This window comes from Marmota monax, unplaced genomic scaffold (assembly GCF_021218885.2).
Source record: "Marmota monax isolate L192 unplaced genomic scaffold, Marmota_monax_Labrador192_F-V1.1 WCK01_AAM20220418_F8-fsc00004, whole genome shotgun sequence".
Classification (NCBI taxonomy): domain Eukaryota; kingdom Metazoa; phylum Chordata; class Mammalia; order Rodentia; family Sciuridae; genus Marmota; species Marmota monax.
In genome coordinates this window covers 19,661,107-19,674,841 of record NW_026692881.1, presented here as the reverse complement: position 1 = coordinate 19,674,841, position 13,735 = coordinate 19,661,107, and the positions used below count along the sequence as shown (strand labels likewise).

General features: G+C 45.5%; 1 protein-coding gene across 5 annotated transcripts in view; it reads left to right on the top strand.

The window, feature by feature from the left end:
- The window catches only part of Stn1 (STN1 subunit of CST complex), a 42,164-nt gene extending 28,677 nt beyond the window's left edge, over positions 1-13,487 (top strand). For 3 of the 5 annotated variants that reach the window (XM_046450198.2, XM_046450203.2, XM_046450201.2), the window contains 2 exons: positions 48-120; positions 3,956-7,507. In XM_046450198.2, coding sequence (XP_046306154.1) covers positions 48-120; positions 3,956-4,113 — 231 coding nt within the window. In that variant the 3' untranslated portion in view covers positions 4,114-7,507. Of the gene's footprint in view, positions 1-47; positions 121-3,955; positions 7,508-13,248 lie in introns of those variants that run through there. The other 2 variants (XM_046450200.2, XM_046450199.2) reach the window with 2 other exon arrangements.
- The last annotated feature ends 248 nt before the right edge of the window (positions 13,488-13,735 follow it).

The following is a 13,735-nucleotide window of genomic DNA, read 5'->3' as shown; positions in this document are numbered from 1 at the left end:
CTGTGCTATGTAAGAACATTTTTTCCTGAACTATCTTTCCTATATAGGTAACTAGAGAAGAGAAAGACCTGCACAAAAAGATCCACCGGATCATTCAGGAAGACTGCCAGAAACCCAGTCGTAAGTGGCATAGTGTGCAGGTGACGCGCGGGTGCCCTGGAAGGGACTGCTCCCTCCCAGAGGGCATTGGACAGAGAGTCAGAAGACTGGGATTGTTCCCAGCAGTGACTTTGAAAGGTGACAGTCAAGGCATCCACTCTCTCTGAGCCTTAGTTTCGTCCCCTCTAACATGAGTACTGGGCTAGCACAGTTGTTCAGACCTTGGCTCCATGTAAAAAGTTTCAACCTTGGGGCTCTTTTAAAGGTGCATTGCCCAGGTCCCACCCCTGGGGATTCTCATTCTGTAGGGGAAGGGTTGAGGCTCAATAGGTAAGCGGCTCAGACGGTTTTGCAAGGTAAGCCAGGTCTCCAGGACACCAGGATTTTGTGATGTCGCGCAGGTTCTCATATTTTTTCTGAGTTGCATTTCTTGTTCCATTCATCCTCCTTGTCTTTGAATATAAACCTGACATTTTACTTACTCCTAACATCAAGCCTTTCAGTGTCGGGAGGAATGATTCTAGACACTACAGTTTTTGTTTTTTAATTTTTTTTAGTTTAGAATGATGTGATTCTGTCATTCTGGAAACCAAAAGTTTGCAAAAGAAATGGTTTAGAAAATAGTTTCAGTGGAGTTAGGTCATCCCCTAGTGGTTAGACTTTCAAACTGTAACTAGTCTGACGACAAACATGATCTTTTCCTGGTTAGAGAAGGCAGCATTAGTCCTATCTTTAAATCCTATACAAAATGGTCAGTCTTCAAGGTGACTTTTCAAAGTTCACTTGTACAAACGTATGCTAATAATGAATGTTGACCTAGTTCAACACGTGATGCTAGGAGGGAAGTGGAAAGATTTATAAGTGACCTGAGGTCCCCAGTCCTGCCTCCTTGCTTGCCATAGAAGTCCACTTCCAGGCCTTTCGTCCCAGGCATCCCTGGGCCTGGACCCGGTCCAGGCTGACTCAGCGGGTGGGGTAGGGCCAGGTCTTCCGCCCTGGTATTTAGGACCTGATGAGGTCAGACCCCAGAGTGGTATGACAACAGGTCTTAAAATAAACTGAAAGCAATCTGTGATTTTAATGCAGTCAGTGAGTTCACTTTTTTTGGAACAATAAGAACAGGTATCCTTTTGTTGAAGAGAAGTCTGTTTCTCACACCTAGGGACCATTTTAGAGCAGTGTCCTTGGGATTCCTCAACTAGGAGGAGAGGGAGGTGCTCCCAAGATTCCTTTCCTACATTAGGAACAGATGGGTTAAAACCTGCAGCCTGGTGAAGCAAAGGAAAGAAATCCACTCTTCATCCCTTAAAAGGACCTAATGTCCTAGGTGGCCCTGAGGGACCAGCTCCCACCTCTGAACATGGGCATCAAGATGGACAGGCTCTGCAACCCAGTCTGTACCTGGGAGCCTCTAAAAGCCACAGGCCAGTCACCTGGCACTAATAAACTCTCAGAAGCTAAATTCCAGACCCTAGGTAGCAAAGCCAGTGAGAGGCCTCTTAGGACTATCTTGTATCTGCTGCAGTCACTCTTCTTCATAATGTTATCACCTATGGCAGTAGAAATTATTCTGAATAATAGGGTATGTGCAACATTAAAAAATCAAGCAGTGCAAAAAATACACTCAGAAATCAGAGATCCCTCCCAGCAGGGAGCCTAGGCTTTGCTTTTCCCTCTGCAAAGGCATGGTTGTTAACTAATTTTTATGTATCCTAGAGATATTAGGTGCACCTACAAACATACTTGTATAGTTGATCCTCTTTTAAAAACACAAGTAAAGCTTAGCCTATAAAATACCTTGCCCTGCACCTTGTATTTTACTTCTAACACTGGCTTCTAGAGGTCCTTTGTCATCAGCAGGGCACATGTGAAAGTGCCACAGTCTTAACTGCAGTATTCCATCATATATCTAGAGAGAGTCAGCCATTTATTTCACCATTCCTCCTGGGCCTTCAGTTCACTTCTGGCCTTTCATATAAAATAAGAGCTTAGGGTTTTCCTTATCAGGGTGACTGATAGACAGACTTGAACTCTTCAGTCACTGATGTGTTTCTCATCAAAGGATTGATGAGGTTTTTTTAAAGATGAGCAATGTTTCCCAGCAGCTTGGGAGGCTGAGGCAGGAGGATCTTGAGTTTGAGGCCTGCCTGGACAACTTAGCCAGACCCTCAGCAACTAAGCAAGACCCTTCTTAAAATAATAAGGGCCAGGGATGTAGTTCAGTGGTAGAGCACTTGCCTAGCACACATGAGATCCTGGGGTTGATCATTAACCTTGCAAAGATAAATCAATAAATAAAATCAGTTCAATGCCCCCAAGACAACCATGGCCCCCAGCAAGCACCTTGCAGAAAAGCCTGCTGTGGCTGAGGGTTGTCCCATACAGGGCTGCCTACTGTTGTCCTAACCCCTGGGGAACTGCTTGCTGGCTTTTACTACTCATCTCTCTTCTAGTAATATCTCATATAAAGAAGAGTCTAAGCTGGGCATAGTGGCTGTGATCCCAGTGGCTGGGGAGGCTGAGGCAGGAGGATTATGAGTTCAAAGCCAGCCTCAGCAAACTTGAGGCACTAAGCAACTCAGTGAGACCATGTCTCTAAATAAAAATACAAAATTGGGCTGGGGATATGACTCAGTGGGCACGTGCCCCTGAGTTCAATCTCCAGTACCGTAAAAAAAGAAGAGCATAAGGCATGATCCCTATGTTACTGGAAGGTGACTTTGGGAATAGCTTACCACACCACCCTTCCAACAGAACCACCTACTGGAGAAATGGCTTAAGGCCTACAGCTGTCAGAAGCACTGCCCAGAGCCCCATGTATACCTGGGAATCAACTCAGCCCTGAGCCAAAGCACCTGGGCCTCAAAGTTAAGGTGAAAAGCTGAGTGCTGGTGAAATTCCTGGCTTGGGCTCTCTGCTCTGCAGCTGGTGTGCTGAGTCCCTCCACCTCCATCAGCAGCGCATCCCGCCATCTTTGCAATTAGCTCCATGAGTCTTTGCTTCTGGGAAAGGGCTGAAGCTTCTTTAGTCGGGGGCGGGCTGTGGTCTCATGTTATGAAAGTGATGAAGAATCATGGTTGTTCCCTAGCTAAGAAGCACGTGGGTCTCCTTTTACCCCCACACCACCCTGTAAAGTAGGTGGTTTTATTCTTGTGAGCCACTTTGCCACAGTTGACATGCAGGATTTGCATTCAGGTCTGCTGGGCTCCAGGGTCAGCTCTCCATCAGCCACGCTGTACTTGCTCCTCCCTGCTCAGTGCTACACACACACAGTAGGTGTTCAGTTCTGTGCATGCCTGAAACTGGAGAGCATTAAACCAATTGGGAGGATTAAGGAGTAGATGCAGCCACTAGAGGTCGCAATTTAGTACATCTTTGTTAGCCCAGGACCAGCCTCTGAACCTTGGGACTGGTAAGAACTTCAGAGGTGATCAGTCCCTTGTCCCCCAGCCCTAGGTGAGAAAACTGAAGCTTGGGGTGCTATGGCTTGCCTCAGGGTGCAAGGGTGCACCAAATGTCAAGCCATACTTTCCCAAAACCACAATACCTTTGAGCACCTTCCAGCCTAAAGCATTTTGTCATATGAAAACCACATAGAGTGGTAGAGCAGTGGAGTATGCCTGGTCCTGGGTGTGTGTGGCCCTGCCGGGGTCTTCAAAGTATGAAAACTGGGGTGGGTTTACTTTTAGTGATGAAGTTTGACTTTGTCTCAGAAATACATTTTATGTCATGATCCAATACTTATATAATTCTAATGCATAAGATATTACAGATAGGACAGAGGAGATATTACAGATAGGACAGAGGAGGGCCTGACGGTCATAGTGAAGCTTAGCCACCTGCCTTTTGCCTGCAGACATGGAGAAGGGCTGCCACTTCCAGCATATCTTGGCCTGTGTGCACCTGAGCCTTCACCCGGGCCTGAGTGAGGCCGTGCTGCGGCAAGTGCTGGAGCTGCTGGAGGACCAGAGTGACATCATCAGCACAATGGACCACTACTACATGGCGTTCTGAGCAGAGGCCCTTGGAGTGACTGAGGAGCAGAAGGACAAGGTGACATTCGCCCCAGGTTCTAATTGTAAACATCATGCAGGGCTTATGTCTGGAAGAAGTTACCTCATAATAAACCTAACCCTACTTTAGTATGGTCACTTGGGGAATGAGATGTAGCTGCCTCCTATGTGCTGTGATTTTGGGGTACAGTGACTTTGATCTCAGCCCCTCACATAAGAAATTCCTCCCTGTTGACTTCCTGTCTGGATGGGGCATGAGTCAAGGAGCAGAATGGGGAGGAAACAGTATTGTCACCTTAATTGGTGTGTTTGTGTCTTGAGGCCCTATCCTGGTGAAGGGACATCACAGGGTCAAAGGCACTGCACTGCACTGCAAGAACTCAGGAACCTATGGCCAGATCACCAGGTCTAAGCTTGGCAAGCCTTCAGGCTGTTACCTATGTCCCTGTGGCCACTCCCAGTGGGTAGGAACCAGGCGAGGGAGGGGTTCTTCCTGGATGACAGCCCCTCACCTCTGCTTTCTGAGGCTCCAGCACCAGTGGCGGGGCCTGAGGTTTGCTGCTGTTTACCGACTCCCCCAGAGATGGAAGTAGGCAGGGGTTCGAGGTGTGGCTCTGTATTCAGCACTTATTTCCCTTCTAAATAAAAGGTGTCACAGAACAATTCCCTGCACTCCCAGTGTTGCAAGACTAAACACATGGTCCCTCAGTGCCTCTGCAAGGGACAGAGGTGTCAGTAGCCTGGCAGGGGTAGATGTGATCTTCAACGTTGCTGTTGAGTGTGCCAGAGGTGCTGACGCCATCAAGATAGAGACTCCTGGTGTGTGCCCAGACAGGTGATGGAGTCATGCTTTTGCTCAGAATGACAAGGTAAAGAAAAACCATCTGAGGCATGTAGTAAGCTTGTTCTAACAGAAAATGACAAATCCAGCCAGCAAAAATAAAGCATGGAGAAACAGATTTGGAGTTAATTACAGTCATTTTGCAGAAGGCACATCTGCCTTCATCTGCTGTGTTGGCTCTTGACGTAATAGAGTCTCAGTGGCTTAGCTGGAGATACTGCAGGCCTGGAGAGCTGTTCTGCCCTCTGTGGACACGGAGTGGTTTCTACCCTCACAAGTCCACCTCAGCTGCATTTGTCAGGCAGAGAGCTAGTACCTGCAGCTTGACCCACACTTCTGCCGACTTCTAACATTGCTGTACAGACAACTGTCTTGTTTCGACTATGCTCAGAAGGGTCTCTGAATAGGCCCTTCCTGGAATGAACTCCCAGCAGTTCTTCAGTCAGTGGAATTTCCATATTGAATATATCTTCGATTAGTGGAGCCTCCCAGGAGAGTCTGGAATCAGAACAGAAAAAGGGCATGTCCTGGCACAGAGCAGCCGAGGGGTTCATCTCCAGGAGATAACTACACAGTGTGAGAGGATGAATCCACAGGCGCATGTCACAGGGTAATCTAAAGTTCTATGATTAGGGGAAAGCTTTATAGAATAAAAGTTAATTACAATCCATGTATACAATGAAATATTATGCAGCTGCTAAAATGAGATGGATACAATTGCTACAGGGTACTACTGACAGATTAGTGAGAAGGAAATCGAGTTAAAGATGTGTTTGTATAATATAGTACCCTGGATCTAAAGCTCCCTGTGTGCGTGTCCTACATCGATGGTGTGTTTCTGCATATGTGTCATTTGTACCTATAGCACATGTATACAAAGACATAGAGTTGATCATTCCCTCCTCCTAGAAGTACCTGCTGCACTTGGCTTTCAGGACACCGCACTCCCTGGCTGCACCTTCTCAGTGGTCAGCCTCTATCTCCCTGAAGACTCAGGGCCAGTCCCAGACCTCATCTCAGTTTGGCTTATAGCACTGGGGCTCTCAGCCAGCTTCATGGGTCACACTATCTCAGTGCTATGCATCTCCTCATGCTCAGACCTCTGTATCCAGCCTCCTACTGACAGAGTGGAGATGACACCACAAGCTTAATCCACGCACATCCAGGCTCCCAGCTGCCCACTTCCCCTCTGACCCTTGTGCAGTTTTCCTGGTTGCTCACGCTGTCTGTTGGCTTCTTTCTTTCTCACACCCCACATTCAATCTGCTGCAGATCATCTTGGCTCCACCTTCAAAATGTTTGTGGACTCCAACGGCTTCTCTCCCACCTCTACCTCCTGGGAGTGTTGCAGTTGCCCCTCGCTGTCCTCCCTGCTTCTGCCCTTGTCCCTCTTTATGGCCTCCTCAGTGTAGCAACCTTGGTCCTGTGACGCTCCCACTCCCCGTGACTTTTGGTCTCCCTCCAGGTAGGAGCCTGAGGCGTGCCAGTGACAGGAAGCCTCTTTCCCCTGGCCTCTCCTGCTGAGCCCCTGCCACTCTGCTCAGCTGTTAGGTGTGGCTGCTTTCACACCCCAGGTGTGCTCTTGCCTTAGGGCCTTGGCATTTGACATTCTGTCTGCCTAGAATGTTCTTTGCCCAGATAATCATGTGATGTGCTGCCCTCTCCCCTCTTTCAGGTCTTTGCTGGAGTGTCACCTTCACAGTGAGGCCTACCCGCAGCCTTCTTTGCTGATTGTAGCCAACTTGTTCTCCCTCCTCCTCAGCTTGTGGATGCCTCACACACTCCAGATGTTTCTTACCTGCCCAGTTTATGGTCTGCCCCTCTGGTAGAAGGAATGTTGCATGAGGGCAAGGTTCTCTTTTTGTTTCCAACTGTCCCTAGCACTGAAAGCAGTGCCTGGCACATCTTTGAGAACTTCCAGCTGCCAGGGTCTGCCTTCCTAGGGGCTTTCTCCAGAGCTTAGAAGGCTGTTTCTACTAAAGAGTGCAGAACCAACATCCCCTGGGAGCAGCCTCCTGTGTAGATGTCCCAGCTCCCTTGTCTTCAGGTGAGAGGTTGTCACAGCACATGTTCTATAGTATCTTCCAGAGCTCTGCAGGATGAAGCAACGTGCACCCACAGTAGCTGCCAATTTGATACCCACTAGTCTGATCCTGCCTGTCTCTCTTCCTTCTCCCAATTCCTGTTCAGTAGACCTCTCAGATGAATTTCTTGCTCTATAGAAGCCTTTGCCTCAGGATCAGCTTTTGTATGAGCACACCATGTTCACTGATACATTTGGGAAATGCATGAATAATTATATACACCCAAAGAAAGATTACTAGAAATGTTTATTGAAGTAATACACCTATGACTTTTGAAAAGTAAGATGTCAGGTCTACAGCCAGGTGTGGTGGCTCATGGAAGACCCCATCTCAAATAATAGTAAAAATAAAATAGTATTGACCAAATTATATTGTTATATCATGTACCTATATGAACATGTAACAAGAAATCACATTAATGTGTATAATTATAATGCACCAATAAAAAATATGGAAAAAATAATAATCAACTACTAGCCTATATGTGGTATTATTACAATTAGCAAACATCATCTGCACAAAAGTGATACAGCTATTTCCACTCCCCAACCCACTCATATAACCTGAATTATGAGTAAGCCAAGAATGAGATGAGCCTCTCCCACAGCAATAGAAAAGCTGAGAAGATGCGGGAAGATGGGGCTAACTATGGGGGCCACTGCCTGTGTGGTGAGGCCAGCAGAGGGTCTCCCTGAAAAGGAGAGGTACTGAGTGAACCTCTAGATCTTTATGTTCACGTGTTTCGGGAGGCGTGGACTCACATATAGTCTGTAGGCAAGAAGACAAATAATACTACTGTCTGGTCAAGGATTTGTTTGAAGATCCATGATTATCCCCATCTGGTAAGCCACCAGGACTCCTCATCCCTATAAGACACTTCTTTGTAATTATTTTCCTCTCTGATGGTGTGCCAGGACACTGGCCCAGAGAAAGCCAAGTGGAAAGAGGTCCATTCAGTGATGAGGAACTTAAGACTCGGGGCCAAGGATTGAAACCAAGCAAACTGGTAATTTTTTTGTTGGCGAAAACATCTACACTTTCTTACTAATGTGGTTTCTTTTCCACAAGTGGCTTCTACAGAAGCTTTCCCAAAGAAAAGTCTCATTGTTTCTGTACTAAATTTACGTGACGCCCATAGCAAACTCAAGATTGAAGCAGCTCACTGGAGCCGCCAATGGTAGGCACTGGGGGGAGAATGGGGCCATCTTGAGGCGTGAGGGTGCCTTTGAACAAAGCTTTGTGGCTGAGCTCTTGTTTGCATGGTGTTCCACTGGTAGAGGGGCTCAGTGTGAGCCCCTACTCCTACGCCAGTGGGCTTCCATATAATCCAGAATTGTTTTTTAGATTCAGCCCATTTTTATTGAATTTGAGCAATGCATTACCAGTTAACCTCTGCTGTATTTATTAGTAAACACAAACAGTAAGACAGCACAGCACAAGATTCCATTTCACAGGAAGTCAAAATCAAACCCCAAATTCCTGAAGAGGCTCAGGGCCCTCCCTGTATTTCAAAGTAAAATGATAGGTTCTCATTTTGGAATATAAAGAGAGACATTTTGAAGACCACATAATAGCTTTAGGGGTTTTTTTTATTTTTGTTTTCGGTTTTGGGTGTTTTTTATTTTGTTTTAGATAGAGACAGTAAAATGATGTCTCATTAATTCAGACTGATTTGGTAAGAAGTCTGAACTGGAAAGTCTGGGTTGGAAGTAGTGCTATTTTATTACTGTAGGTCTCCCCAATGGTCCTTATTAAATTTGAATTGTAAAGGAGGACTGCTCTTAGGGAGCCTATTTTAATGAAAGAATTATTTTAAGTATGTATCATTATCATTTGAGAATACATTATTTATTATCTGATACTTAGGTGATTTAAAAGTACTTAAAAATGGGGTTGAGGATGTGGCTCAAGCGGTAGCGCTCTCGCCTGGCATGCGTGTGGCCCGGGTTCGATCCTCAGCACCACATACAAACAAAGATGTTGTGTCCGCCGAAAACTAGAAAATAAATGTTGAAAAATTCAAAAAAAAAAAAAAAAAGTACTTAAAAGGGGCTGGGGTTGTAGCTCAGTGGTAGATTGTCTTGCATGCATGAGGCCCTGGGTTTGATCCTGAGCACCACATAAAAATAAATAAAAATAAAGATATTATGTCCATCTACAACTAAAAAATAAATCAAAGTACTTAAAAGAGGCTGGGTGTGGTGACACATGCCTGTAATCCCAGCAGTTCAGGAGGCTGAGGCAGGAGGATCACGCGTTCAAAGCCAACCTCAGTGACTTAGGCCCTGAGCAACTTAATGAGACCCTGTCTCAAAATAAAAAGGGCTGGGGATGTGGCTCAGTGGCTATGTACCCCCTGGGTTCAATCCCCAGTGCCAAAAACAAAAGAAGAGGTGGGATATCCACACTGTGGTATATTATTCAACCATGGAAAGGAACGAAATTCTGGTACAGACAGCACGAGCAGATGGACGCTGTGTGGTCATTTTGTGCATGAAGAACCTTGAAGGCATGCTAATTGCAAAAAGCCAGACACAAAAGGCCATATATTGTATGATCCCATTTATATGAAAAGTCCAGGAAATGGGAAAATCCTTAAGACAAAAAATAGATGAGTGGTTTCCAGGCATAGGGAAGAAGGGAATTCAGTGGTGGAGTTGCTTTTTGGTTAATGGAAATGTCCTGGAATCAGCGATAATGTTTGAACCAACTAAATATACTCAAATTACTGAACCATGGGCTAGCTTGGGATTCCTCACATCATCGTGGCTGGGTTTCCAGGACAGGCATCCCAAGAGAGCATGAGGGTGGAGACTTGCCCAGCATGTGCAAGGCCCTGGGTTCAATCCCCAGCACTACAAAAAGAAAAAGACAAGGGCTGCCTATGTGAAATAATCACCCAGCATTCACTGGCACCTAACGCTATGCCAGGTGCTATTCTAAGTCATATGTACATTACCCACTTGAGTGTCACTCAACGCATGAGAAAGCATGAGCCAGATGGAAGGTGCATGGCCATTCTGTGCATAGCCCAAAGCAATGCAGTGTCACTTCACAGCATTCTAATTGTCAAGGCTGTCACAAAGTCCCAACCAGGTCAAGAGGATGGGAGTAAATTCTACCTTCTGATGCAAAGTAACAAGGTTCTTGAAGGATATACAGGATAGGGAATATTGCTCTGGCTATTTTTGGAAAATAGAGTCATTCAACTTTTATGCATAGTCAGCTTCATTCTATAAAGAAATAACACATTTTTTAATCCAAGAAAGGGAGAAATGATCAACTACTTCCCAGGTACTAGATATTTTTCAAAGATTGTGAGTGTGTGTGTATTTGCATATATATGTATATATAATTAGAAAAATAAACCATATTATTTTGCATATCCTAGGGGAAAAAGTGTCAGCATTTTACTTGCACCTTGCTTTTTAAATACTACATCTTGGAAATTTTCCCCATTTTATGTGCAAGAATAACCACATTCTTTTAAATGGTGACATAATTCAAATGTATGGCTGTCCCAAAGTATATTTAACTAGGCTCCTGTTGAGAAACATTAATTGTTTCTGGTTTATTGCTATTGCAACCTGTTCAGCAGAAAACATCCTTGTATATTTTTCTTTTCTTGACATACGTTTGTGAGTATAATTTGCTATTTTGTGGGGGGTACTGAGGATTGAACTCAGGGGCACTTGACCACTGAGCCACATTTCCAGCCTTATTTTGTATTTTATTTAAAGACAAGGTCTGAGTTGCTTAGTGCCTCACTAAGTTGCTGAGACTGGCTTTGAACTCGCTATCTTCCTGCCTCAGCCTCCCGAGCTGCTGGGATTACAGGCCTGTGCCACCACACCTGGGTGTGAGTATATTTTCTATGGTAAATTTCTAGCAATGGAACTGAAGGGAAAGCACGGAACAAGAGATAGGTAAGTGAAAACTGAAAGACAGAGACCAGGCAGAGATACACATGAGAGTTTATTTGTCAGAGCTGACAAATAAAGGCCATCTCTCTATAGGAGAGAGGCAAAACAGGCTTGGGTTCTGGGACTTTTATAGGGCAGGCTCAGGAATCAGAGCTGGGCAGGTCCTAATGTGGGTGGTTAAGGATTGGATTGGTATGAGGGAGTGGAGAGCCTTTCTCAGAAATGCCGTCCAGATGCTAAGCAAGGACTTTATAGGAACTGCCTGAGGAAAGGATATGAATTTTAAAATTTTGAATAGCTGGACACAGTGGTGCACACCTGTAATCCCAGCTGCTTGGGAGGCGGAGGCAGAGGATCACAAGTTCTAGACCATCTTAGGCAACATAGCAAGACCATATCTCAAAAATTAAAAGGGCTGGGGATGTGACTCAGGGATAGAGCTCAATCTCCAGTAACTAAAATAATAATAATAATAATAATATAAAACTTTGAATAGATGTTGAAAATTACCTATTGAAAAGACCGATCCAATGACCATGCGTGTCGATGACTGATGAGTTTACTGTTTGCCCACAAGCTCACCCACACTGTATTATCAATATGTTTCATCACTTTCCAACCAGGTAAAGAACAACTTCTGGTTTTGCTTGTCCCCGTTTTTCTTTAGTGTGAGTGCTATGAGCCTGCATTCATCTTGAGCACCTTTACACGGAAAACGTTCTACCCTGGAGAGTAGCCCCTGCCTCTAAGAGGGACAGAAGTTGGCCAGTCATGTCCTGGTAGTGGCATCAGCCCTAGAACCAACCTGCCTGGCTGCTATGAGTTAACGAACTGCCAGAATAAACATCCCAAAGAGCTTAACCCTCAGAGTTCCCTACTTGCTACCACAAGCGCCTGATCATAAACCCCCCGGAATATTAATAGTTCTGACCATAAGGTCCTTGCTTAGCATCTGGATGGCCATCTTAAGTGACAGCCACCATTTTAAGGAAACAGTTTTGCTTTCCCTCCCAAGGGCCTTCTGAGAAAGGCTCACCACTCTCTCATATCAACCCAAACCTTAACTGCTCTCATGAGGACCTGCTCTGCTCTGATTCCTGAGCCTGCCCTATAAAAATCCCAGACCCCAAGCCTGTGTTGCCTCTCTCTCCTACAGAGAGATGGCCTTTATTTGTCAGCTCTGACAAATAAACTCTCATGTGTATCTTTACCTGGTCTCTGCCTTTCACTTCTCGCTTACCCGTCTCTCGTTCCTCAATTTCCCTCCATTGACCGTGATCTGTTTAGAAACAATCACCATATTATCCACTCAGACTTCTCAGATCAGACACTATTCAGTGCTGGTTCAGTGATACTGTCCCCTGTCATTTAACTGTGAAAACCCAAGAACGTTTTTAAGAGAGTGCTAATTAAGGCGAAAAAAGAGAGCTTTCCTTATAGAAATGGTTTTGCTACCTCCTCCATATGAATCAGGATAGCCTAATTATCCCAGCAGGCCCTTGCTTTCCATTTATGACAGGGTTTGGTGCAGTTAATTGGACCATTGGGCAGCACCCATTTTTATAATCTTGGCTAGAAATTGCTCCCTTGGGTTGGAGGGTCTTCATTTTTCATTCTGAGGACAGGGAACGGAGGAAATGAGGCCGGGTGAGGACAGAATGTCCTCCATGTTTTAGCTCCACTTTCCTGCCGCAACATGGCAGGTGTTACATAAGCTCTCCTGAACAGCACAAGCAATTTGTGACAAGCGCTGCTTTTGTGTTGCACTGAAATTTCTAGATAATTAGTTTATTCTAATACAAATGAGGTGGCAGGATAATGTATTGAGCTTAGGTCTGTCTGTCCTGTATTTTATTTCTTCTTTCTCAGTAGGAAGCCAGCCTTGCCTCAGGGAGGTTTGGTTTGAATTGGGAAGTTTTTGTGTAGACTGCCAGGCACATGTTTGCTGAAAGCCAGGAGCCTGGGGAGGGATTGGTTGGAGATTAGTGGACCTCAGGTCCTGCAGACTGGAATGTATTCCCTGACAGTCTGTGGCAGGTGGCAGGATGGCAGGACTTCTGTGGAGAGGCTTTGTGGTATCTTCAGAGGGACAGAGTCTCAGCCTAGGATTCCTAACTTCAGCCTAGAGCCCCAGACCGAAGCTTGGGAAGGAAACAGCCACAAGCCTCTTTCCTTGAAGGGATGCAGATGTGTAAGCTGGAACCCTGGGATGTCTGCAGAGGCCTTGGTCTCTGGAGAAGAGTGGCCCTGCCCATATTTAGTGGGTTGCACTAACCTGGTTTTCACAGATTCCCAGAGGGAGAACCTGCCTCATCCTGCTACTACCAACATAATTTTCCTGCCAGCCCAGAAGATAAGAACTCACACTATGGGTAACTTGAAGTGAAGAAAAGAAGGAATATAACAGAAGTTTTGGAAGAAAGATTATCTACAGCACAATAATTAGAATGAATTGAAGGTGAATCTTAGAACAAGGTCATTCTCACCCACTTGCATTCCAGGATACTCTATTGAGTGGGAGAAGAAGGGGTGATGTCACAGTGTGGTTCCAGGAACATTGCTTATGACCCTCCCACGGGATTGTGATTGGTGACCAAGGGAAAAAAAAAAAAAAAAAAACCACTTGTCACTTATCCTGTGTTGCTGCAGAAATCACTGCCTCAGAGCATGGGGGTGGTGTCCTCAGTGGTGTCCACCTTCTCTTGATTGGAAAAATCTCACCATGGCGTTTGGCCATCAGCAGGGAAGGTGTCCAGTGCACACAGGCCTGTTCTC